The sequence below is a fragment of the Sceloporus occidentalis genome, unplaced genomic scaffold (assembly GCF_023333645.1).
Source record: "Sceloporus occidentalis isolate IW3139 unplaced genomic scaffold, rSceOcc1.0.p SCAF_1, whole genome shotgun sequence".
Lineage (NCBI taxonomy): Eukaryota > Metazoa > Chordata > Lepidosauria > Squamata > Phrynosomatidae > Sceloporus > Sceloporus occidentalis.
Window position 1 is genome coordinate 44,582,650 of NW_028316981.1, and position 26,622 is coordinate 44,609,271.

Below are 26,622 nucleotides of genomic sequence, written 5' to 3' on the forward strand. Positions count from 1 at the left end.
TTGGCAGGAAAACATGAATGATTTCAGATTTTAGTACTGGCTTTCACTATTGCCAAATCAACACGTTCCTTGATTTCAAAATTGCTTGAAAAAAAGCATCATCGCTAATATGCTAAGAAGAGATTGCAAAGGATTCTAAAATGACAAGGAAAACTGGTCCTCAGACAAAGGAGGTGCCATTTTAACCATCTGGCTAGAATTATTATTATTATTAGCCATATGGGAAATTTAAACTGAATTTTCATACTGTTAATTTCTCTAGGAATTGTACTGAAAATTTATCTAAATAAAACTGACTTTATCTAGCTTCAGTGTTTCACTGGTTATTACTCATACAGTAACTTTGCCTATTTTTACAAATGATAGGACTAGTGAACAGTCTTTCTCAACATGATAAGAGGGGTGAGGGAACCAGGTTGAGAGTGAAATGAATGAAAACACCTACATGCCTTTATTAACTTTGTAGTCCACCCTAAGAGATTACTTTCAGAATACCCATTTAAGGTAGGTTAGACTGAGTGAGTGTGGGTAACCCAATGTCAGCTTCAAGGCTGAAAGAGGATGTGAACCTTGACTATGCCAAAATTGGAATTTTTGCCAGAAACTTAAGACAACCAGGGAATGCTGTGCCCACTATTATATTCCTAAATTGTTCTGTGCTTCCTCAGAAATGCAACATACACATGACTCTGGCTAGGCAGATAGGTAGGTGAAAAAGAGTCTTCTTGCTTTCCACAGGATTGGTAACTTTCTCTCACATATAGTTTTTGAGTCAGGAGTGGGTAAATTTGGCCTTCTAGATGTCTACAACCCCTAGCAGATACCATAGCTATATAGTGAAGGGCAGTGTGAGTTGCAGGTCACAATTGCTTACCCCTGTTTTAAGTGGTTGCACATAATATTGCATGAATGTGGTTTGCTAAATGTGAAGTATTTCTAGAGCTGCATATAGTTCTCGAGCTCTAATGCAGTGTTTGGCACTTCATATCACAACACACCATACAGAATCTCTGTCCCTCCAGCTATGTACAAAATGTGATGCTATTAGCATGCTACCTCAATAGGGTTCCCTGTAGTCTAACATTGTACAAAGCCCCTGATCCCAAAAGAATGACTGAAAATCTGAGAAGGATCTCCAGCAAAACCAACACTAAAGGTGCCCATTCTTGGATTTGCTGCTGGAAGAAAAATAATTGGCAAAAAAGTACTCTCATTTCTCTGACTCCGCAAAGGTCACTCTCCTGTGCCTACGCAACTATGTGCAATCTGTATGTGCAGAGATTACAAAGGGAATAACCTCTGCTTCCAAAGCACAGATAACAATTAGCAGGTTTTTGGATTAAATCCTCAGCTTCATTAATTATGCAAAGAGGAAGATAAGAGGAGTGAAAAGCATTTTGGCAGCAAAGCATGAATTAAAGTGAGCACTGCACATTCTGAAGCAGGATTAATATATAGTAATGCATTATTGGAGCATCTGAGCTGTAACCTCTTCAGGCCACATACTTCATTACACAACATTATCCCCTTAATGGAACCTCCTTTCAAGTACTGTACAAACATTGTTTTATTACAGTGGCGGGAATTCAATTCCGTTGGTATTTTGGGGAAAGAGGTGGTAAATATGGCAAAAGTTAACCCTGCTTCTTATTTCTTCCATTCTGTATAACTGCAATATTATATATGAAAATGGCAAGGTGGGATCTGCAAGCCCTAAGTATGACTTTGAGTTTCTTTATCATGGAGTGGGGCAATACAAGATGCAGAATGGATGGAAATAAACCTGTATCTGAAGAAAGAAGAAGGTCTCGGTCACAGTGCACAGTAACAGCACTTTGATACCATGTTAATAACTATGGCTTATTTTCTACATCTCTTTCACACTAGAAAGAGAATCTTCTCATTTGCAGTCCGCAGTGACAGCACATTGATTTCACTTTAATTGCCATGGCTGCTTCCTATGGAATCCTGGGATTTGTAGTTTCATGATATACATGCTATTATCTGCTAAAAAGCAATACTGCACCACCAAACTACAAATCCCTGGATTCCTTAGGACACAGCCATGGCAATTAAAGTAAGATCAAAATGCTGTCACTGTGCACTGCAAATCCTTGAGGGCTGTGGAATGGCATCACTCCCAGAACGTTCTGAGGGATGGTCTACCAATCGACTGAGGCCTGTACTCCCATTGGTAGGGTTAATCTCTTGGACTGTCGGTCAGAAGGATGGTTGAACACGAACATGAACCAGTTCTGTAGAGGCCTGAATTTCATGTGCGCCAGGTACATGACAGCTGTGATTGATGCCATGAGGCCCAGGAGCCACTGAATACCGCTCACTGATGGATGGGAGAGATGAAGGATCGTTTGAATGTGAGACCAGAGCGACTCGGACTTCCTTGTGGGAAGGAAGGCACAAGCCATGAGAGAGTCCGGAGATGCGTCTATGTAGTAAAACCAAGGTCTGTGAGGAGAGATATAGTGAACATCTTTGAAAAGTTGGGTGCGGGAGGACGACACCAACAGCCAGTCGTCTAGGTAAGGGAAGATCTTTAATTCTTGGACATGAAGGTGTGAGTTCACCACCGCTGTGCACTTTGTGAAGACTCTGAGGGTGGTAGAAAGGCCAAAGGGTAAGAAGGTATATTGATAAAGATCTCAGTCGATGGCAAAATGAAGGTCTTTTTTTATGTTGAGTCTGAATTGCAATATGAAAATAAGCATCTTTCAAATTGTTAGAAGCGAACCAATCTCCTTGACGAAGAAAAGGAAGTATGGACTGCAGAGTCATCATCTTGAACCTGTGTGAAGTGATGCAATGATTGGTTGCACATTCAGCCACCAACAGAGACTGCTCCCAACAAAAACCTTTGAGATGTTGAGCCCTATTCCAAAGAGTCTGAACAGCACTTGACAACGTGGCTCTCTCCCCCCCCCCCAAAAAAAAAAGACACCAAGAGTGCCTGTCTGTGAACACTATTTTACTACAACAGGAGACACAAAATTTAACAAGAGAAGTAGAGGCGGTAAGAGGCAGAAAAAGGTAGCGCCCAGCTGGGCAGGAATCCTGATGGGGGAAAAAAACCCTACTTCTTTTTGGGTTAGATCAAAACAACAAGAATGAAGAAAAAGGAAACTGAAGATATATATATATATAAAAGCAAATTCTAACCATACATGAGAGTACACAGCTCAAGAGCGATCAAGATGAAGTTACTCTTGCGGCAAATGAAAGAGAACTGAAGCTGGAGCTAGACTGGTGGGCTTGGGCATGGGAGTGGGCGAGGCTACCCTGCCAATCTGCTCAGCTTTTGAACTTCCCAATGGAGTCTCTGCGCAGGCGCAAAAACCCTAATATCTGAGGCAGAGAGACCACGACAAAGAACAAGAAATATCCCCATCAATGTAGGGCCTAAGGCATCTCTTCCCAAACTCATACCAAGCCAATGATCTGAACAACCGCATTCTCCTGATGAGCTGTGGTAAAAACTGTCAGGGATGATGGGAGTTGTAGCTCTTCACCTCTGGCTCGAACTCACCACCTTGTTGCGCACCGACGCTGACCAGTTTTGGCCAGTGGATAAAGCTTTGCTCAAAAGCAGCAGAGTTACAGAGAATAGGCTGAAGACCCTGACAAACTCTCCAAGCCTTCTCACTCTGGCTTCCACAGAAATCTTCCCACTTCTTCAGGATCCAGCTGGCTCTTGTATCTTCACCCAAGACACCAGACAACTCAGTAGTCTTATATAAAAGATCTACTTTATTCTACTATATACAGCTCCAAACTATCCAACACAACTCCAACAATACTCCTCACTACTACCCACAAAATACATTGGGATTTATAGTCATTATTCTAGTCCTTGGATCATACCACCCACTCTTGTCAGTTTCCACCCAGTGGGCGTGTACAACCATTCTCATTGGTTCTCTTGTTTCTATCCAGAATTAGTGATTTCATCATCTCAGCCTTGACCACTTAACAATTCTCAGGTGTTTCCAATTATCCACTTTACATTTTCTGTCCTTGGCATTCAGGACTTGTTAATTGTATTACCTTCTACACCTGTGTGACTCTTAATTTGCTTCTGCTGAGTCACCCTGTCTCTCACATACATGTTTTATTTCAATCACTGTATGTCCCATGTTGCTTTTTCCTTAACAAAAACATGGGACCATATATGTAATACAGAAGTAGAAAGTATTTCTCTTCCCCATCATAATCTCCTCTCTTGGGGAGAGGACTTAAGGGGCCACAGAGCTTGGGAAAGAAACAAATTCCACACAAAATGAAACAGCGTTACTCTCAGTTGGTTTTGTCTCCTTAAATGGCATGCCTGCTTCTTTTCTAAACAGATTTTTCTTTTCTCCCCCTCCCAAGCCCTGCAAATTTGAGGACTCATAACCTTGCAAAGAAGGAACACTCTCTGATCTGAACACCTACTCTATAAAGTATTCTCTAGGAGAAAATTCACATTGTTCTGGTAGCTGGCCCTAGGCTCTGGAACTCCCGTGTGAGAGATGCTAGACAGGCTCCTTCTGATGTCCTTCTGAAGGTAAGCAAAACTTTTCTATTCCTATAGGCTTTGCGGAACTTGCTTTAAAAGCGGGGAGGGAGGCTCTTAAGCATGTCTTTTTAACTGCTTACCCCCCTACTCAATTTTTGTTGATTTTGATCTTGCTAATAATTTAATTACATTTTAAATCTCCTGCATGGAGGTCTTATCTACACTGCATTTTCAGGCTACCTTATGTCCTGGTTGTAGGGGGGAAGTGGGATAAAAATAAAATGAGTGAATGAATGTTCAAAGGGAATGGCAGAATTCATCCAACAAAGCCGTAATTTAACAACTATAGCCCAATAGCCCAATAATAAAAAGGGACAGCCTGGGAAACTACTGTCAGGATCCTTATCTTGCTATCCAACACAAAAATCTTGTCAATGCTGGGGGTCCCTGAAGAGAAGACTTATTACACAAGATACTCCTAAACTGACTAACTGTTGGAGGTATAATACTATTAATGTTTCTAACCCATATGTTTTGGGAATGTCCCATAGTTGCCTCATTCTGGAAGTAAGTAATTTGGTACTAGAAAGTTTTTTGGTATTTAGTGATGTACATCTTATTTTAAACTATTTACCCATGTCTTGGAGCGTAACACGTGGTCAGCAGAAATGGATCATTTGTGCCCTCTTGACTACTAATACTCCAGTATTGGAGAGATAACACATCCCCACCTGTGATTCAATAGATGGAAGATTTAACAATGCTTGCAACATTTGAAAGAGTGATATATTACTGCAATTTACAAATAGACTTATGGAATATTCAGACTGTTGGTTTACATTTACTGAAATTTATGAGTACTGTGATGATTCTTTTATTATATCCTTATTCCTTATTGCTGTAATGTTACAACATCATGATATGTAACTAAGAGCCTCATAATGTAATTTTACTTAGCACACTTTAAAAAAAATTAAGACAAGGTATTCTGGTGATGCCACTACAAAACCCAAACTACAAATGCCATCATGGCTGAACTTGTCAGTAACAACAGGATACATCATACTATATACTATTTCCATACTAAGCTCTCATGCCAAAGGATAAGTTTATGTGTGTGCATTCATGCTATGCCTATACACAGCAAATCATATACACATAGCAAATTCAATCACCCCATTTGTTCTCTCTCCCTCCCTCTTTCTCTTTCTCTCTCACACCTACCCACCCAACACATGCAGTTAGTTAGGCTGCCCTGAAATGTCACAAGACAATAAAGAGTTTATTTGTTTTCCTTCAGGTCTTTTTATTTAAACTGGAATGACAGATGGAATTCACATACCAGTCATTTATCTCTAAGTGATCAGTCCGTAGTTCAAAGGTAGATATAAATGAACAGGTCACTTTTCTAAAGGCTTTTGGCCAGTAAAAACCCTGACAGAGACATTAAGTAACAGGATTTAAGAGGACAGGATTTATTTGAAAAAGAAAAAAATGTGGTCAAACAGCATTAAGTAAACTACATATAAAGAACCACTCCAACATTTCCAAGAATTGAATGTGAAAGATATGAAGTACTGAGCCTCACACAATACTCTGGTGAGGATATGTCCACTCACCCTTGAATTAATGAGACTATATCCTTGTGGGCATGGGGCACAGAGGGCTTAACTGAGGTCCACTGTAGTATCAGAAAATACAACTGTTAGATAACACAGTGAAATCACTATAATTAACAGCATTCAGGCTGTTATCTTTCTGTCTTCATACACTGCATGACGATAAACTAGCAAAGCAGAGCCCTAATAGAGGTTGAAAAGTAGACCACAATTAGATGGACTGTAAGATACAAGCCAAGATCCTATATCAGCCAGGTGGAAAATAAAGCTCCACTGTGCAGTTTGGGGTCCTCTCCCAGGCCCAGGAGCTTTCAATCCCCAGGAATGTCAGGGATGATGGGAGTTGTAGCTCTTCACCTCTGGCTCGAACTCACCACCTTGTTACGCACCGGCGCTGACCAGTTTTGGCCAGTGGTTAAAGCTTTGCTCTAAAGCAGCAGAGTTACAGAGAATAGGCTGAAGACCCTGACAAACTCTCCAAGCCTTCTCACTCTTGCTTCCACAGAACTCTTCCCACTTCTTCAGGATCCAGCTGGCTCTTGTATCTTCACTCAAGACACCAGACAACTCAGTAGTCTTATATAAAAGATCTACTTTATTCTACTATATACAGCTCCAACACAACTCCTCACTACTACCCACAAAATACATTGGGATTCATAGCCATTATTATAGTCATTGGATAATACCACCCACTGTTGTCAGTTTCCACCCAGTGGGCGTGTACATCCACTCTCATTGGTTCTCTTGGTTCAACCCACAATTAATGATTTCATCATTTCACCTTGTCCACTTAACAATTCTCAGGTGTGTTCAATTATCCACTTTACATTTCTGTTCTTGGCATTTAGGACTTGCTAATTCCATTACCTTTTACACCTGTGTGGCTTCTATTTGCTTCTGCTGAGTCATCCCGACTCTCACATACATGTTTTATTTCATTCACTGTATATCCCATGTTGCATTTTCCTTAGCAAGGAATGGTGGGTGGAACAGAGAAGGAAGGCAGTTCTGACTATGAAAATGCATCTGGTCTGGTCTCCAAGGAGGAATTATCAGAACTGCTGTTCCTTTTTCTCCACTCCCTTTCTTATTAATAAGCAGAAGCCCCCACCAGGGCTTAAATATGTGGTGATGGGCTGCTGAATGGTGCAAAAAGGGTAGAGAATAGTTCCCTGTGCCCTGTCCAAGAGCAGACATGTTGTTGTTGTGTGTCATTAAGTCATTTCCAACTTATGGTGACCTTAAGGTGAACCTATCATGGGGTTTTCTTGCCATGATTTCTTCAGTGGAGTTTTGTAATTGCCTCCCTCTGAGGTTGAGAGCATGTGACTTGTCCAAGGTCACCCAATGGGTTTCCAGTGGCCAAGCTGGGAGTCGAGCCCTGGTCTCCAGAGTTGCAGTACAGCACTCAAACCACTACAGCATGAATAGACATGTGCATATGCAAAACCACACTGACATGCAGGTATGTCACTAACAGGATTCTGGACAGTGAGTTTTGCCTGTCTGTAAGAAAGATCCAGAGCTTTCAAAAAAGAGAGGGGGGGCATGGGGGGACAAACTTTATGGTGTGTTACTATTTCTCTCATTGTTGAAATGCTAGAAAGGCCTAATGCTGCCACAGCCCATCACCACTGGTTATGTTGCTGTGATGTCACAATATTGTTCCAATTATTAAGAAGATTAAAAGGTCAGCCCAAATAACTACAAGGAGGCTGAATGCTATTGTTATTAATGCAGAAAGGTAATACAGTAGTAGGCCAGTAAAGATTGGCAGCCAACAACTAGGTGTTATGGTACTGCCTCTGAGGAAAAGACAACAGGACTAAACGTGTAGAAATGAAACTTTCTTTCTTACCTTTGAGAGAAAGAAAAAAAAGTACTGTATGTACATATCGCATCTTCCTTGAAAGAGAACTAAACCTTTGTCCTGTAATTTGATAACTGATACCCACCCGCTGCTGCCAGTCATTACTTGAATTCACCCCCATACTAGACGGTAATGCTGATTTGGAAGTGTCCAATAAATCCATTAAGTCCACTTACACTAGACTGGCAGTCTCTCTGGAGTGGCCCTGAAGTGTAAGTTTGGAAAAAAATAATCTGAATATATAACATTTTTAGATTAAGAATTAAATAGAACTTCCGCTTAGATTTATATGCAGGTTGAGGTCACGGTAAGCTAATATTTGCATATGCTTACATGTTCCTGCATGTTTGACTTTGGTCACAATGAAAATATGAACATCCACCCTAGTTTATTCTCGTTTATACCAGTTTATTTGAAAGAGACACAATGTGGACTGATGTTGTACTTCCTAAAGATCCCGATTAGGTGCAGCTATGCACTATTATTAATTACTTGTAACTATTAAATCATGGCTTGGTGGTACACCCTCACTAAATTAACAACAGATCTAGGTCAGAAAAGGAAGAACAGCGGGAGTGAGAGAGGTTAACTGTACACATTATAAATACAGTAAATTAGTAAAGCTAAGCAAAATTAATGGAGACAAAGGTACTGTAGAAAGGTTTTATGAGAAAAAAGAAAGACAGCCTCTAAGGCAATCCTCTCCAACCCCCCAGATGTGCTGAAAAACAACTTGCTTCATCTATCAGAGAACTGTAGAATAACACACCCCAAGGACAACAGGTCAGGAGAGACTGTGCTCAGGAGAGAGCTAGATATTGAAAAGGAGTGAAATAAAAAGCCAGAGATTCTGGGATCCATAAAATGAGAAGGAATAAAAGTTTGTAGAAGGTTCTGCAAGTAGACAAATGTTTCATTAACTCTGTCTTACATTGCTCACATCATCCCTAAAGCTATATCTTTGGTCCATTATCTGATTTATTTGCCCACAATGTTTCCATTGTTCATGAAAATAAAAGGGAAAGCTTCCTTTTCAAAATACAAGGAAGGTATATTCAAAGTGGGACAAGAAGCAAGCAAAGGGGCTAAGAAATAATAGAGAATTTCAACAAGCCAAAGCCAAAGAAGACTAGTAGTTAGAAGGCTTCAGGAACCAAGCTGGGCAAATCAATCAGGTAATGGACTTAGCTTTAGGGATGTTGAGGTGTCAACAGTAGGAAAGGATGAACAGAATGTTTGGCCACCAAATCTGAGTCACCTTTTGTTTTATTCCAAAGGTCATTCCCGAGGAGACTTCTCTTAAGGAAGGAATCACATTCAACCTTCTTTGATTACTCCAAGGTAATAAAAAATTCTAAGAATTTGCACAGTAGAAGTGGGGAGGCAGACTTTGTCTATTTTTCCAAAGTGGAATTTGCACACTGGATAGGACAACCTGCTTTGTTTAACTCCAGGGGCCCTTTCATATTACACAACTATGATTCCACTTTAGCTGCCATGGCTGTATTTCATGAAATCCCAGGGCTTGTAGTCTAATAAGACACTAGAGCTCTCTGGCCAAGAATTCTAAGTACTCCTTCCTAAACTGCAGATCCCAGGATTCCACGGGATGTTGCCATGACAGTTAAAGTGGGACTGTAGCACTATACAGTACTTGTGTAGTGTGAAAGGGCACTAGGATTCCTTTCAGTGAGCTCATGGACAAGAGAGAAGCTAGGCACAATAAGAGAGCATTGAAATAATACTCTATGTCTAGAGAGAAAAGTATAAATCAAGCATGGCTTGCTGAGGGTCACATAATGGACAGGCCACATGGGACAGGAGTGGGGACTCTCTGGCCCTCAAGATATTTATGAACTATTACTTACATCATGCCTCATCAGTGACCAGGCTGATGGGAACTGGTGTTCCAACATCTGGATGGCCACAGGTTCCCCAATCCTGGATTTTGGAAACTATTCCAACTGAGACAGAGGAACAGGCAACAGGAAGCTGAAGGGAATCTGTACTGATAGATGAGACAGGTTATGATATTTGCTGGAAAACTACAGAGCTGTTTCTCCCTACACTTTCCCTATCTTTCATGATCATACAAAATGTTGCATCTCCCCTCCATTAAAAGGATAAGTCTGTTCCTCAGGCCTGGACCTATGAAAGAAAAGTGAAGGCAAAGGGTTGAAAAACTGACTATCTAACCTAGAGATAACTATCCCTTCCACAAACCAGAAAAGGTCACAGGTAAGGCTGTGAGTGGGGATGCAAAGACAAGGTAACGTAAGTCTCATTATAGCACCTTTAAAAGCTTGTTTTACAAGTACTTCTTTAAACATTTAAATGGTCCCCATCTGCTAACACTTACAAACCAATCCAAAATGCAGTTCTAAATACTAATCTGTAACTTTCCACAAGTAAAAAAAAGGGAGGGCTTAAATCAGCTGTGGCGCCACAGAGCTAAATTAGCCTCTTGGTGTTGAACTGTAGAGAGCTCTGCCCAGCAACCATGCATTTCCAAACAGGCAAAAGGCTTAAATTAAAAGCCATCTCTAGGTTAAGAAGAAACACAGTTCATTTATCATACTTATGCTTGGCTGCTTCTCTGCAAGCGGATAAGTTACAGTTGACAAAGCAGAAGCAGACCATCCTTCAGCTCTTCCTTTCTTTCATGCATGTGTGCACACAAAATGGTACTGTTACCATCAGAGCCATCTGCACAAACTTTTTAGCTTTCTACTGACAATTTAAAACAGTGGTTCCCAAACATGGCTACCCAGTTGTCATTGGATTTCAACCCCCCAGAAGCCCCAGCCAGCTTGGCCAATGATCATGGACTCTGGAAACTGTAGTCCAATAACATATGGGGACCCAAGAATGGGAATTGCTGATTTAAATGCAGCCGTAAAGGTAAAGGTATTCCCCATTGACAAGGCTGTCAAGTCGTGTCCAACCATAAGGGGCATACTAAGCCAACGTTGTCAGAGACTACTCTGTGATCATGTGGCCAGCATGATTGCACAGAGCGCTGTTACCTTCTCACTGGAGTAGTACCTATTTATCTACTTGCATTTGCATGCTTTCAAACTACTAGGTTGGCAGAACCTGGGACTAGTGATGGGAGCTCACCTCATAATGTGGCACCCAGGCCTTGAACTGCCAACCTGGTGATCTTGAAATCAACATAACATCTTGTTGAGCCATTGCATCCCCTTGCAGCCATACCTGCTAACAAAGCCCCTGACAAAGAAGCTCCTTTTTAAGCTTGTCCAGCCTCCCTTCTTTCTCATCTTCTGACTGGCTTTATAGCTTTTTAAACTGTATCAGCATAAGGAAGAGGTTGAATGAGTCCTATGAGATCATCACATTAGTTCTGCTGCTAGGATAGACCTGGGATGTAATTTTCTTAAGGGGGGATCTTATCGCATTCACTCATTGCTGGGCAGTATGCAGCCTGCATGCAACCTGGGGTTCTCCGGGCTTGTCCCGCATCTTTTCGAGAACGGGAAAATACCATTCTTGAAAAGCTGTGAGAGACCCTGGGTTGCATACAAGCTGCATGCTGCCTGGCGATGGGTGAATGAGATAAGATCTGCCTTAAGAAAGTTATATCCCAGGTGTATCGCGGCAGGAAAGCTAATACAATAACCTCCCTAGACAATTACAGACTTTCAGTGTTGGGTTGCAGCAGCATGCACACAGAAAACAATAAGATGAAGTTGGAAAAAATGAGTTTCTGCTCAAACTGATCCTACTGTAGCTGTATGAGCCTTGCTACAACAGACAAGGTAAACAGCACTTGTGTCCAGAATCCCTTCCTGCATAGTAAAACAGAGGAAAAGGAGGAAAGGTGATAATCTGACCAACCCAGCTATCAAAATGGAATTCATAAGGCAAGTGAAGTCAGGATTCCTGGATGCACCTTAACAGTGCATTCAGCTGTCAAGTGGTCTCTACAAAGTTCAAAATCTTTTTGTTCACACGTGTAAGGCTTATTTGAGCTGGTTTTAAATTTTACATGTGCATACTGTTGCTATAAAATCAAGTTTTCTGAGACATGTTGATTGCTCTTTTCTGTGGTGTAGGAATATATCTCTATTCTTTTTGGTTCTGATAGAAAATTTTTTGGTAAAGAAGCAATGCCCTGGGATACATCTCCTTTGCTGAGATGTATCTGTAAATGTTGTTGTCTCCTAGACAGTTTTGGTAGCAAGCATGATTAGGAAACACGAGATCTGATGGTATGTCAAAAAATATCCATGTGTCACCATTATTATTTTTTTAAATTGCATGAATCTTTTGAGTTGGGTTAATCTTCAAACTACAGATTAAAATATTATAAAGTTGACCCCTATCACATCACCATTTCACTGTGAACAACAAAAGCATGGGTATACATAGAATTTCCAGCCAAAGCCCTGGCTTTGGAAAGTCTGTCATAGAGGAAAGCACCCTAGTTGAATTATTACTGAGGATATATTTCCTTGCTGATCTGATCTTACACATATCTGATACTCTGGACATCATCATCAAATAAAGTGCTGATCTCTTACATACAGGAAAGCAACACACACACACACACCAAAACAGAAGGGAAAAAACAACAAACAGTTGAATGACAAGAAATGATGCTATGTGAGGGTGGGTTTGTTGACCAGAACAGACTCATTTTCTTCCTCATTAGTATTTTCTAACACCTCACTGAATGGCAGCCAGGTGTTGTGAGGGGAAAACCACCACAGAATAGTGGGTGGGAGCATCAGGGAGAAGGAAAGACAAAAGGAACTACTAGAAAATATATTCTCTAGAAGTGTGAGATACATCGCAATGTACAGAACCATTTGGATAGATGCACTTGTATTTACACAGCTGTGTTTTCAGCTTTGCATGGCACCAAAATAAATATATACACAAATGGCAGGAGCACATTCCAGAAGAGGCAAAAGATCTTTCAGCTTTAATTTCTGAGCTCAGTTCAGATGCCTTTAGCCCAGCACAAAAATAGAAGGCATTAGAAAAACAAAAAAGCAGCTTGATGGAAACTTTAATTATAGTAATGAAGTACTCTTCCTGTTTATTTGTGCTACCTGGAGAATTTGTATTTTCATTACTGCAGAGAAATAGCATTTTGGAAGTCTAAACATCAGATACTTGCAAAACAAGCGCTGACTGAATTTTCTATTTCAATGGACAATTAAGTCCAAGCAAGCTGGTGAACACTGTCTTCAGAGCCACTGAAGAGGGAATATGGAGAGACATGTTCCCGCTCCTCTAAGAAACTCTACCCTGGTCTGTTTGCAGCAAGGGCTCTGCTGGTACAAACCGAAGTTCTACTCAGTCCAGCATCCTGCAATCTACAGTGGTCCATAAGTGGGTGCAGGGGACTATGTTGTGAAATTGAGCCCTCAGAGGAAAAAGTGACCCAAGGACAGGGAAATCCTCACAGGAGAAAAGAAAGTGCATATCATCTCCATTTCAGGTATCACTCTGTTGTAGGAGAGGAGATTCAGCAATTTTTAAAAATGTAACTCATAAAGTATAATCAATTTTAGAGAGCCAAGCTAGATTAATTGAGGACATTTAGATTCTCCTAATTTTTCTGAAAGCTACTCTAAATAGGAAAATGAAATTAAGTTGGCAATTTTAGTAATATTTTCAAAGATAAGCAGGTTCTAACTGTATTAAATTAAAACAAGCATGCAAGGTTTTTGGCTGTGGAAGATTGAGACTACTTTTGTGACTGAATATGATCTTGACCTTGGAAACTGGAAATATAGAATAAATTGAACTACCTATACCGCTGTCTCAGAGAACCAGCATAGTGTAGTGGTTTGAGCATTGGACTAGAACTCTGGAGACCAGAGTTTAAAACCATGCTTGGCTATGCAAATTCATGGGTGAGCTTGGGCAAGTCGCTCTCTCTCAGTTCAGAGGAACACCATGGCAAACCCCCTCTGAACAAATCTTACTATTTTTTTATTTATTAGATTACCTATACCCCGCTCTTCAGCCCTAAAGGCTATCAAAGCGGCTTACAATTATTTTTAATTAGACGGCTGTATGGGCATTAGGGTCATCATAGGTCAGAAATGACTTGAAGGCACACAACAACAAACTGCTGTCTCAGTGCTTATTCATGGACACTTCTATACAGTTTGGTTAACCTTTTTGTCTTTCATTCTAAAAGATACCATTGTAACAACATATATTTTCATGGTGGTATGAATATTTGTGATCTCTGTTGCTCCTTCATGATGCTGATCCCCAAAAAATATAACTTAAATCATCATATCATTAACCCTTTGTTTACTTGGAGGGGAGGCTATACTCAGCTGCATTCTCAGATAATGGGAGAGCCCATTATCACAGAATGGGACACAGTTTACTATACTCATAAACTGTTTGTTTGGGAAACAGTTTGGTATATTACTAAAGTAAAGGCTAAGAGAAGCACAAAGAAAGCAAAGCATGACTGACGGGCAAAAGCAAATGATGGGCTTAATGACTCTTTCAGAAGAACTTGGAAGACATAGTTTATGATTAGAGCATTCCTTAAGGATATCTTTGTATCAAGAGACTATCATAGGCATCCACTGACCCTTCCATGCTAAGTAATATAAAACTGAACTATATTTAATGTTTGAAATAACAGCTCAAAAATGGATGGAAAGGTCTCTAGAGTACTGTACAAATGACTAGATCTTGATTTTGTTTCCTTGTTTTGCTCTTGCAATTCATTTGGCTTTTTCTTTTTTATCACAAATTGATTGTGCAATGGTTGCATGATTTACTTTTGTTTCTAATGTTGTTTATTGTAAATAAATTAAAGCAACTGAATGAATGAATGACTGAATGTATGCATGGGCAAATGATTTTGAACACATGAAGCTGCCATGATGAATCATATCTCTAGTTCATCTTATCCAATTTTGTTACATTACCAGAGTTTGGCAAAATTAGTTTTTTACAATGGAGCTCCCAGAATCCTCCACAGAAATGGAGAGATTCTCAGTGTTTCTTTTTGTTTCACAAAAAACAAAACAAAAACAAAACATTACTAGCTCTTGCCAGTCATACTGGTAGAAGCTCTCCAAGCATTGCCCAATTCTGCTACTGGAGTTATTTTTAAACTGTAACTTTTATGTGCAAAACATATACTCTAGCACTGGTGTCATCTCCAATACTTGGATCTCAGTCATTCTTTAGAATCAGTGTTAATCCAAAACTATGATTTCATGGGGAGAAACACATGGTTCCTTATCTACAAAAATGCATGCTACCAGCTTTTCTTTCAGTTAGTCTCAAAGGGTCTACAAGATCCCTTTGCACAACTGAATTCAAAGCACTTAAAAACATAAGACAAGTACATCACCCATCATTCTGCAGCAGTCCATTGCCAAATGCCTGCCTTAACAAAAAGAGCTTTGCATTTGGGGTTATTCATTGTCAGGATAGCAACATCCATTCAAGATACTTTCTGTTGCTTAGGATGTCTGTTGGCCTTTATTCTTAGCCTCCATTATTTTGTGGTTAAAAAAAAAACAAACCCGTGTTCAATCACAGTTATAAGGAGTCTCAATTTCATATGAGAAAGCACAAAAGCAGTCTGAAAGTAACTGACTCAGTTGTACATTTCAGCGAAGCCAACCTGGTATCCTCTATGTATTTTGGAACTGCAACTCCTATAATCCCCAGCCATGATGCATGCTGCCTGGGGGCTTATGGGTGCTGAGACCCACACTTCTTAATGCTTACAGATGTTAAGGTATGGGTGGATCTTTTGCAAGCTGAAGCGAAGAACACATTAGCTGAGAAATGCTTTTAGAAATTATGCACCCCAGTTCATCACACAGCAAATCAGTCCTACAATGTCATGTGTGGGGGTTTTAATTGATGGAGTAGCAAAAGAATAGATAGATGCCTGCTAGTCTGCCTATTAGGAAAAAAACTACTCACTGGATTGTATGCCGTATCTGCAGAGTGACTAATACTCCACCAATCTGATGTCCATTCCCAAGCATTTCCTACAATGTTGTACAATCCGTAACCATTTGGAGGGAATGCTGTCACCTAAGGATGGGGGAAGAGTACAAAGAGCAGGGTTAATGTTCATGAACAGCTGGGTCAAATTCATTGGTACCTAACATATTTACTAAAAGAGGACAGAATTGTACAGTAATCAGTAAAGTATTAATCTCTTTCATTTTTTCTTTGCATTCTTATTCTCCCCACCACCACCATCACTGCCACCACCCCGGTGCAGAAAAGAAAATATGCTTGTAATTGTTGTTGTTTTTTAATTAGATTGCTTTTCAATTTTTTAAAAACAATGTTATTATATGTTGTTCTAACTATTTTTAAGCTGTCTTGAGTCTCATACTGGGAGAAATCATACAAATGAAATAAAATAAATAAATGAATAAACAAACTATTTTTAGCTCATGCTATCCTCACATCCCTTGCATTGGTAACTACAGGGTGAAATAGATGGCACTAATCGGACATCTTGGATCGCTTCATTAAGGCTGGATTGGAGCTGCAGCAAATAGATGTGCAGCTCCAATCCAGCCAGCTTCTACCCCAAATAGGAAAAAATCTGCTCCTATTTGATGCGGGGAAAAGCCGCCCCTTTCTCTCTAGAGCCAGGTTTCCGCTGGCTTTGGGGCAAGTGGTGTCTAAATGCCCATGCCCCTGACTTGCCTGGAAGTCAGCCAGCGTGTAATCGCTGACGCAACTTCTGGGCAACTTGGGGGTGTGGTGCATCTAAACTGCATACCCCAAGCCAGTGTAAAGCAAGCCTAACACAGCTATCTGTTTTGGCCCTACAGCACTTTTAAAATAGATTATTTAGCTTCTCTCAGCGATAAGATATACTGGTAGGCATTTGACTAGCTTTTAATATATAGGTTAGGTCTCTCTTATACACAATACTTGGGACCAGAAGTGTTTTGGATTTTGGAGTTTTTTGGATTTGGGATTATTTGCATAGACATAATGGGGTATCTCGGAGATGGGACCTAAGTCGAAGCATTAAATTCATTTAAATTTCATATGTAACTTATACACATAGCCTGGAGATAATTTTATCTACAAGTTTGAAATAAAGTTTTGTTAGTCTGGCTGAATAAAAAGGTCTTTGCCTGCCAGTGAAACGAAAAACAGTGAGGATAAACCAAAATATTTGGAAAGAAATATGGGAAGAAGAATTAGGATGTAAATTTTGTGAAAATGAATGGAATAAAATTTGGGAACAAAGACATCTGAAAAATCTATCAGTACGAATTAAGGAAAATTATTATAAGCTGATCTGGAAATGGTACTTAACACCAGTGAGATTACACAATATAGATAAAAATATTTCAAAATACTGGTGGAGAGGATGTAATGAAGTGGGGTCATATATACATATGTGGTGGCAATGAAAATATGTAAAAAAATTGGGAAAAAGTAGTATTAGAAATTGAAAATATTATGGATATAAGAATAGAAAGAAAACCAAGTATAGTATTGTTATCACAATATAATGATGTAAAATGGAAAAAAGAGAAAGAATTCTTGTAACAAATTTACTTACAGCAGCGAGATTAATCATAGCGAGAAGTTGGAAAACAAAAATAAATGTGGAACTGGAGGATTGGTATGAAGAAGTCTGGCAAATAGCGATTAATGATAAATTAACATGTAAATTGAAAGTGTAGAAAGGATTATGGAAAAGAAATGATTTTGATGAAATATGGAAAAAAAATATTGAAAAAGTATTAAGAAAAGAAGATGGAAAATTACCTTCACGAGATGAATTAAAATTTTGGTTGGATTATATGGACGGGAATGGCTCCGTGGAAGGGGTGCACTGAGGTATTTTTAGTATAAAACAAGTCAAGTGTTAAAGCATATTTGGTATGAAGAAAACTGTAACAATTTGTATTGTAAAATTTTAAAAAATTAATAAAAAAGGAAAAGAAAAACAGTGGGGAGAGCAAATCATCTTTTTATGGGAGCAAGGTCCATAGTCCAGGAGGAGCCATTGAGAAGTCTCTCTCCTAAGTCCTCACCAAACTTGCCTGTGTCAGGAATGAGAGAAAGCCTTTCTCCAAAGATTTTAAAACTCATGCAGGGTCATACAGAGAGATACAGTCAATCAAATGACTGTTATTGTCCAACCATTGCAAAGCATTTTAATGAACTGGCCACATTCTTATCTCTAGGATTATTGTCTAAGGAACAGTGTTTGTATTTTTCTTCCAGAGAGCCGGCGTAGTTTGAGAGTTGGACTATAAATCTGGAGACTAGAGTTTGAATCCCAGCTCGGCCATGGAAACCCAGTAGGTTACCTCAGGCAAGTCACACTCTCTCAGCCCCAGGGAAGGCAATGGCAAACCCTCTCTGAGTAAATCTTGCCAAGAAGACCCCATGATAAGTTCGCCTTAGGGTCACAATAAGTCTGAAACGACTTGAAGGTATACAATAATATTTTTTTCTTCTGAATATCACACCGCTAATAAAATATTCACTATGTCAAATGCTTAACAAAATAGAAATAAGTAGTAGCAACATTTATATCTTGTTTTGCTTAATGATCTTAAGGCAGGTTATACAGCCATCCTCCCCCACATTATCCTCATAATAACCGTTAAGTAGATCCGCTGTTAGGAGGATCTGGCCCAAAAATACATACTGAGTTTAATAGCTCAGTGGGAATTAGACCCTGTATTTCCTAAGTCCCACCCAAGTTTCAATCCTCATGGGGTTGCAGCTCTACAGTCCTGAGATACAGACTAGTCACCCATTCTGTCTTGTAGCCCTTCACCAGCACAACTTTGAAACATACAAGTCAAGACTTTTTCTTGAAGGGAAGCTAAAGCAAGAAACCCATTCAAACCAGCAAAAAAACAGGATAACAATTCAAATGAAGACTTATGTCTAGGTATTGGATCCACAATGTAGGAGCATAATATTCCTGTTAGAAAAACCTTGACATTTTTTCTTGTTAAGAGACTATATGAATACCTCCTCATTATTGATTAAAACAACTTGTTCTCATTACAACTGCAGGTATGATTGTTGATGCTGAATTTCAAATTGCTTTCACACTGACCATGACATTTGTAACAGAGAGATGATTTGTTACAGTAGAATATCATTCCATCCTGCAGAGAGTGGGCTAAGAGTAGGATGTTTTTCATAAAATGTCATTTACAAATTCATAGGAATGAGGTTCTAGTGAATTCATGAAGCCAGTTGCTTGCACCATATTTTCCACTTGAGGGAGGAAATTGGAAAAAGTCTCCAAACTTCCTTCTTCAAATCCTGTTTTGATTTTATCTCTTCTTGGATTCATTATTGGCACTTGGATCTTTCTCCTTAGCTGTTACCATCAGTTTTCAGCTAATAAATAAAGCAATATAGTGTTGAGTGTTGGACTAGGACTCTGGAAATCCAGGGCTCAGATCCTGGCTTGACCAAGAAAATCCTCTGGGTGACCTTAGACAAGTGGCATTCCCTTGGCCTCAGAGGAAGGTAATGGCAAACCCCTTCTGAAAAAATCTTGCTGAGAAAATGCTATGATAGATTATTTTAGGGTCATCATAAATCAGGAACAATTGAAGGCACAGTACAACAATAACAACAATTGTACATGTGCAAATAAGATAGAGAGAGCATCTACACTACAGAGTTATAGTAGATTGATACCACTTCAGCTACCTTGGCTCCATCCCAGAGGATGCTAGAATCTGTAGTTTGCTGAGATACTTAGAATTCTCTGCAAGAGAGTTCCAGTACTGTAGTTCAGGACAGTAAACCTGAATCCTCTATCAGAAATTCCCACTAACTGACCAAACTACAAAACCCACGCAATGGCAAAACACCTCTCAGTAAATCTTGTCACGAAAGCCCTGTGATAGGTTTGCTGTAAGTTGTAGTAAATGTATATAACAACAACAAAGAAGAGGCAAGGGTAAAGATTTGTGACTTGGTTCAGTCATGCCAGCTAAGCAGTAACTTGACCAGAGTTCTCTTTTGTATCCTTGCAGCCTTTGGGAAGGAAGAATAATTTATCTACTGGTAACAACTGAGTAGAGAACAAAAAATAAAGCTTTACTTTCCAAATTCTACCTTCTCCCTATTTTTTAAAAAATACTTCAATTGTGCAATCCTCTTCTTTACATCTGTCCAGATCATTTCTGAGATTACATAGCTAGAGGCACAAAGGTTTTCATACAGATCACCTAGAAATCGATTGTAGGGAGAAAGGACAAATCTGTCTTGCCCAAAGAAAGTTTCAAAACAGGGATGGGAAACTGTCAGGAGCTAGACTACAGCACTGGCACTCCATGAGACTTTGAAAGACTACACCTTTGCTGTGTCCTATTGTGCCACCATCCCAATCTTTCTTTTTAAAACAGCCCCACGTTCCTCTGATTTTTCCATGTTCCCCTCCTTGAACTTTTTAGAGGCACTGTAGGAGGCCATACATTGTACACAGGCCAGTTTCTTCTTAACCCTAACCCTTAAAAAACAAACTCCTCATGGGAAGGCAGACAGCACAGAACCCTTTCCATCTATGTGTCTGAATCCAGGGGGCTCAGAAAGAGTTCTGATGCCTGCAAATGTAATCTAATGCTATGAAAAAGTTTTTAAAATAATACCCATTGTTAATTTCTCTATGTAAGTCAATAGGTAGATATACAAAGGCTCTGTTTTTTTTGTGATGAGGCAAAGGAGCTTGCACTCAAAAGGTGTTCTGACAAATTGGTGAAGTGGGTCCAAACTGAATATTGTCATCCCAACTTACAGGTGCTGTTCCTTTGTATCCATCCTCCCCAGTATTGCCTGTAGGGAAATCTCCCTGCCAGATGTTAGCATAATGCTGGCCATTTGGATGAAGCTTGCTCCCCCAGGGAAAAAGTCTGTTGAAAGAAGCATAAGGCCGTGTTATTCAGCGGAAGAATCAAAGAAGAGAAGAATCATAAATGAGAAGAGCAAGAGGCTACCATTTTTCAGGCCCTTATTTTTATAAATTATTTAGCATGAAATATTCATTGTTGAATGCATATAGATTTTTTTAAAAAATTAAAAGGTAAGTTAAAAATATATACTCAACATGGGCTTACACAGTAACTTTATAAAGGCTAAGATTTACATGTCAGAAAGTAAAAATATTGATTGTGTATGAAAAATTTATCCAATTCTTATCTCTAAAAGAAAGAAAAGCTGGATACCTCAGGCTGTAAATACTCTACAGAGTGTGTGTGTTCTTTTGGTTCAGATAAACAGAAGCCACAGAGCTGACCTGAATTCCAGATGTGAGCGGCTTCAAGGTGCTCCAGCGGTGCAGCGTAGATACCATATGCCGCCAGAACGACTTGAAGCTGCCATGGGGCTGCAGCACAGCTGCTAAAGGCAACTTTTCCACAACCCAAAAAGGAGCAGATCTTTGCCGCTCCTTTTTGGACCAGCTTCAAGGCAGATTGGGGCCATGACATGTGGCTGCCACAACTCCAATCTATCTTCAGATTCCTCCCCACATAATCTGTTTTAACACATTTTAATTGTCTTGTTCCAACTTGGCAAGTTATGCAACATGCTTTTAATATTTCTAAGTTAATTTTTACTATTTTATATTGTTTAACTTGTTTAGATTGGTTTTATTGTACAGCATGCTGAGGTAATATGATATAGGGTGGATAAATTTTTTATTTAAAATAGATAATTAAACAAATCAAACATGTGGGGGTGAGGTTTGTTCTTTTGTTGACAATAACGAGACACTAAATTATTCTTCCAATAAAAACATAACAGCTAAATCTAATGTTAATCCCTATTAGTGTAGTCCTATTAAAATGAATGGGGTTTACATAAGTGTTGATTAGTACCGTAAGTACTAAAACCATTTCAATGGGTTTACCCAAGTCAGGAATAGTATTAGATTTTACCCCATAGCTGCAATTCTAGGAATACATTTGCAACATCATATGTTGAAGGAACCATGGGGATTATGTTGCATCAGCTGTGAAATTTACTCCATTCTCCACCCCTCTGTCTAGCAATACAATTTTTCAAGGAAATCCCATTATAGTATAAAGGAATATGGATGGGGATTGGCTTCAGTAAACAGCTTTCCCTAAGCCTACCCCCTTTCCCTCATCAATTATACACAGTTCCTCCCTTGTACTTATTGAACTGATCAACATTCTTAATACACTAATTCAAGAATATTCAAAAGCTCAAACATGTATTATTTAAGCTTTCCAGTAGTAAAAAAAACAAAAAAACCAGTTTTCAACACAGGAAAATTTTTAATGCTACTAAAAGGACCTGTAGGGCTATTCCGGGGAACATACATGATTTAAATAATTTGAGGGCCATTCTGATCAATTTAAAAGCCAAGGCTAGTAAAACTAAAATACCTATTCTCAAGGCCACCTCGGCAGCTGTATTCCCATTCAGCCTCTGTTGGTAGTCGTTTTCCTGCCCAAGTGCAAAACGCTACAGCATCGTTCCAAGAAACATGAAGAACAGGATGATCCATTCTGAAAGGAAGATCAAAAACAAAACCCAACCAGTGTAAACAAGGACTCCGGGGTGCCAACCAGCCTTGACTCAGATCCTCTGCAGTGAGTCAGATCATGAAATTGCTTCACACAATGCATGAGTGTACAGATAAAATAAAATAAAAATGGACCTGCTTTATACTAGAATTCCAAACATCCACTGCAGTAGGTAGATTAAAACATAAAACAAATATTGTTAGAGTAAAGGAGGAAGAGGACTATATAGCTAAAGAATGAGTAAACCATGTATCAGTGAAGACAGCAAGGGAGCAAACCAAACTGGTTTTATGTATGGGACTAATCAACTAATAAAGAGCACAGGTACCTAGCAATAGTAAAAGTTTTAAAAAATGTTATTCAGAACTTTTCAAAGACAACTTAAGATCTAAAATAAGTGGTAGTGTGGGGGGAAAATAACAGAGGGAAGAGTAGCTTCGGGATATTTTTCAAAGCAGGAATGACATCACCCGTCAAAATCCCAAATAAACACAATTACCCAGTAAGAACCATTCCTGCGTTACTTTTAAAAAGGTGTCTGCACCTTGTGTTAAAGATTAAGAAACATTGTTCTAGAATCTGTTATGGACAGTTCAAAATGAGTCTCAGAAGCATGTGAAGCCCCACAGGTTGTGCACTACATGACCCTTTTAATGTTGCTCATATCCCACCCTTCTTCCATTGAGCTAAAGGGAACATACATGGAAGTGGATTACCCCACTATATTTTCATAATAATCCTGTGAGGTAATCTTGACCTGTGCTGAGAACATCATGGCAGGGATATGAAACCAAGCTTCCATAGACATTGTCTAACTTTCTGATCAACCCTATCACTAATAGCCAGCTTACTGTTCTATGACTTCTGCAAATCCTAATAAAATGTCTGTTTAGTGTTCTGATTCATCTAGAATGCATTGCAGCAGTCAAACAAATGGTCATATGGCTAGACAAAAAGCCACACCAATGGCCTGTAAATGGTAAATTAAAAATACAGCCCCAGACCCTTTTCCCTTGTTATAATAAAAGGGAAGGTCTCTTTCTTTCCTGCTCCTCCTTTTGCTTATCTTTCCTATTTCTCACCTCCCTCCTTCCTGTCTTGTGCCACACATTGTGCATGCACATGTAGATGTGTACACACCTCTTCCCTCACACACAAGCTGCAGGGTATACGTAGAGCCTGGCACCCAGGCTAGGTGGTACCAAGTGCCCCCATGGCTTGTAGCCTCTACTCTCTTTATCCAGCTCTACTTTTCTCCCTTTGCATTTCCATCCCAGTCCTTCCCCATTCTTTCCTCTGCTCCCTCCCCTCTTTTTTTCACTGCCTTCCTTCCCTTTCACCACTTCTCCCCCATTAGTTTTTTTCTGTCTTTCCTTCACCCCCTGCCCCACCAATTTCTTTCTTTCCTGCTTTCCTCTGACCCCACCTTGTTTTTTTCCCCTCTCTCTCCTTCTCCCCCTGGATTATCACTGTCTTCCAAGCAAAGGTGGCTGTGCCAGCTGGAGTCTCAGATGGAGAAGCTGTGCCCAAGTGCAGATGGCCCAGCCCAAAGGAGCTTCCAGTGGAAATGGGAACCTACCTCATAAGTCAATGCGGCTTGGGGGGCGGGGCGGGAAGACAGAAGAAAGACTCAAAGCAAAGCAGGTGGTGCCATGCAGTTCCCATTGCTTGACAGCTTAGGGACACTGCCCCATTGAATCCCAGGGTTGCCCACAAACTGATGGGCTATACTGCTACAAGCACAATCCTGTTTTCCACAAGTCCTTAGTCTGATGGAGCTAATTGTTTGATGGAACTGCTTCCATCAGTGTAACCTAGGGCCATTTCACATTACACAAATACAGCATTATGATTTCACTTTAACTGGCATGGCAACATGCTATGGAACCCTGAGGTCTGCTGTTTGAGGAGGCACTAGAGCTCTCCCAGGCTGAGCATTCTGAATGCTCTTTCTAAAACTGCAAATCCCAGGATTCCACAGGATGTTGCCATGGCAGTTAAAGGCAGTTTAATATTTTTTAAGGGGGGGGAGGGAGTATAAATATTTATGTATATTTTATTCTGTAAATTTTTATGTTGTTCACCGCCCAGATTGGCTTTGCCACCGAGCGGTATAGAAATTATTATTATTATTATTATTATTATTATTATTTATAAAGTGGAATCATAGTGCTACAATTGTGTAGTGCAAAAGAGACCTAGGAAAGGAGTGATTCCTCCCATATGTGCTTCCTACAGGAGTGAGGGCTGGAAACAGTTTGGGGACATTGCCAAGTACTGTGGACGAGGGTGAACAGAGGGGAGGGAAGAAAGTGCAGCTGCCCAAGCAGTTGGCCACTAGTGTAATGTTGGATTTAACCCAAATTTAGCAACAAATTTCATTAATTTTTATTTGGGGCCCTTCTTAGGTTTTATAAAGCCCACCAAAAAAAGTATTATGGAATAGCATTCTATAATAAGAAATTATATTACATTGCTTTCTTATTATAGAACAGTGTTCTGGAAAACTTTGGTTAACATGCCTCTAACCTGTCCTAGGTCAGGATCATTGACGTCTGTAACACATTACAGAGAGCAACTTTCTAGAACTGTTATTTAGTTCTGATTTTGACCTCTTTTTTGTTTTTAATCATCTCATCCCTCTATTTTTGGTGTCAATTCATTCTCCTTTGGTCCCACTGGAACCAAGTGACGGAACTGTTCTGAGGAGCAGGAATCAGTTGATATTAGAGCGATGTGGTTCTTATCTTAATGGATTTGAAAGAGAAGTTAACTTTTGCTAGCCCTGAGGGGAAGAATCTGATTAATACTCTGTAATGACAGATTCAAGGCCACTTCACTGACTACAGCTTACTGAAATGATATTCATGGTGATAAAACAAAAAGTATACAGTACAATATTAAAATTTCTGCCAAGTTTAATGGGAAGACAGTGAGGACCATTCAGAGAGGAGAGTGGGTCAAAAGTCAGGATAAACTTATCCACGCATGTTAGAGACCATTCACATCACTTTCTTCTCTTCCCTCTCTCTTCTTCTGCCCTAAAAATCTGCTTCTCATGCTTTGATGATGCAAATGAGATTGAATCCATACCTAAGGCAACATAATCGTATGGTCCACTAGCAAAAAGTAGGTACAAGGAGGCAAAAATTTAACAAACCAAGAAAATATTTTTTAAAATAAATTTCGTAGAACTTTGTCATAATATAAAATGTATCATAATATCTAGAAGAAAATGAAACAAAATCCACAAATGACAGTTCCTGAAATTCTGAAATATGTCAAATGTGTCATCACTGCTGTTAATCTTTTTAAGCTTGTTAGCCTGTGTGCATTTTTAAGTATCTGTAGTTTTAAGAACACTTTAAATGATTTTTTTTTTTTGGCTAAAGACAGTGCTTTCTGATGGCTGTTTTTGAAATGCAATATTGTTGATTTATGAAATGGAATATGAAAAACAGTACGTCCTCTAACTTATGCAAAATGGTTTCTCTGTAGAATACTTGACAGAATAATCACAGGTAAATATGTATAGGATTGCAGCCTAAGAAGATTATGAACAGAAAATGAGTTCTACAACAGTATCTTCACAAAAAATAACTACAGCCTTAATTCCTTGTTTTGCACCTGTATGTGGCAACGTTTCTCAATGGCCCAAACCAATATCACATTTGCATTTAAGTATTAGCACTTAGTAGATTCCCAGCTCCAACAACAACACTTCACATACCCAAAACCCTGCTCCAGAAATTTTTCTAACTCTTTGGAACAGGGTTTTAGCCTGGGGGGGAGGGTTCAAAGTGAAGAAGAAATTGTTTCCATCTTGTTCTGCTAAAGGTGAGTGGAATAACTATATTGGATCCTGTTCCACATGTTCAAAATGCTTGTCATTACCTATAAAGCCAGTGTGGTTTGTGTCCAGAGAATCTGAAGGACCATGTCTCTCTGTATGAGTCTGTCCAGGCCTTAAGATCTTCAGAAGAGGCCCTTCTCTTGGCCCTACCACCTTCCTAGGTTCATTTGGTGGGAGCACAAGAGAGGGCTTTCTTGGTGGCTGCTCCCAGGCTTTGGAACTCCCTA

The 26,622-nt window shown here is 39.6% G+C and overlaps 1 protein-coding gene and 1 long non-coding RNA gene across 8 annotated transcripts in view; one reads left to right on the forward strand and one right to left on the reverse strand.

The window, feature by feature from the left end:
- SUMF1 (sulfatase modifying factor 1) overlaps positions 1-26,622 on the reverse strand; it is a 99,563-nt gene that overhangs the window by 20,905 nt on the left and 52,036 nt on the right. For 5 of the 7 annotated variants that reach the window (XM_089520005.1, XM_089519997.1, XM_089519987.1 and 2 more), the window contains exons 5-7: positions 22,402-22,524; positions 20,787-20,901; positions 15,950-16,063 (exon numbers count right to left, since the gene is read on the reverse strand). In XM_089520005.1, coding sequence (XP_089376131.1) covers positions 15,950-16,063; positions 20,787-20,901; positions 22,402-22,524 — 352 coding nt within the window. Of the gene's footprint in view, positions 1-5,144; positions 5,242-15,949; positions 16,064-20,786; positions 20,902-22,401; positions 22,525-26,622 lie in introns of all 7 variants that reach the window. The other 2 variants (XM_089520014.1, XM_089520024.1) reach the window with 2 other exon arrangements.
- LOC149321348 (uncharacterized) lies at positions 4,399-20,845 on the forward strand. Its single transcript, XR_016280874.1, has 4 exons — positions 4,399-4,558; positions 9,280-9,343; positions 18,239-18,329; positions 20,789-20,845. It is a non-coding gene; the product is annotated as an uncharacterized LOC149321348 (long non-coding RNA).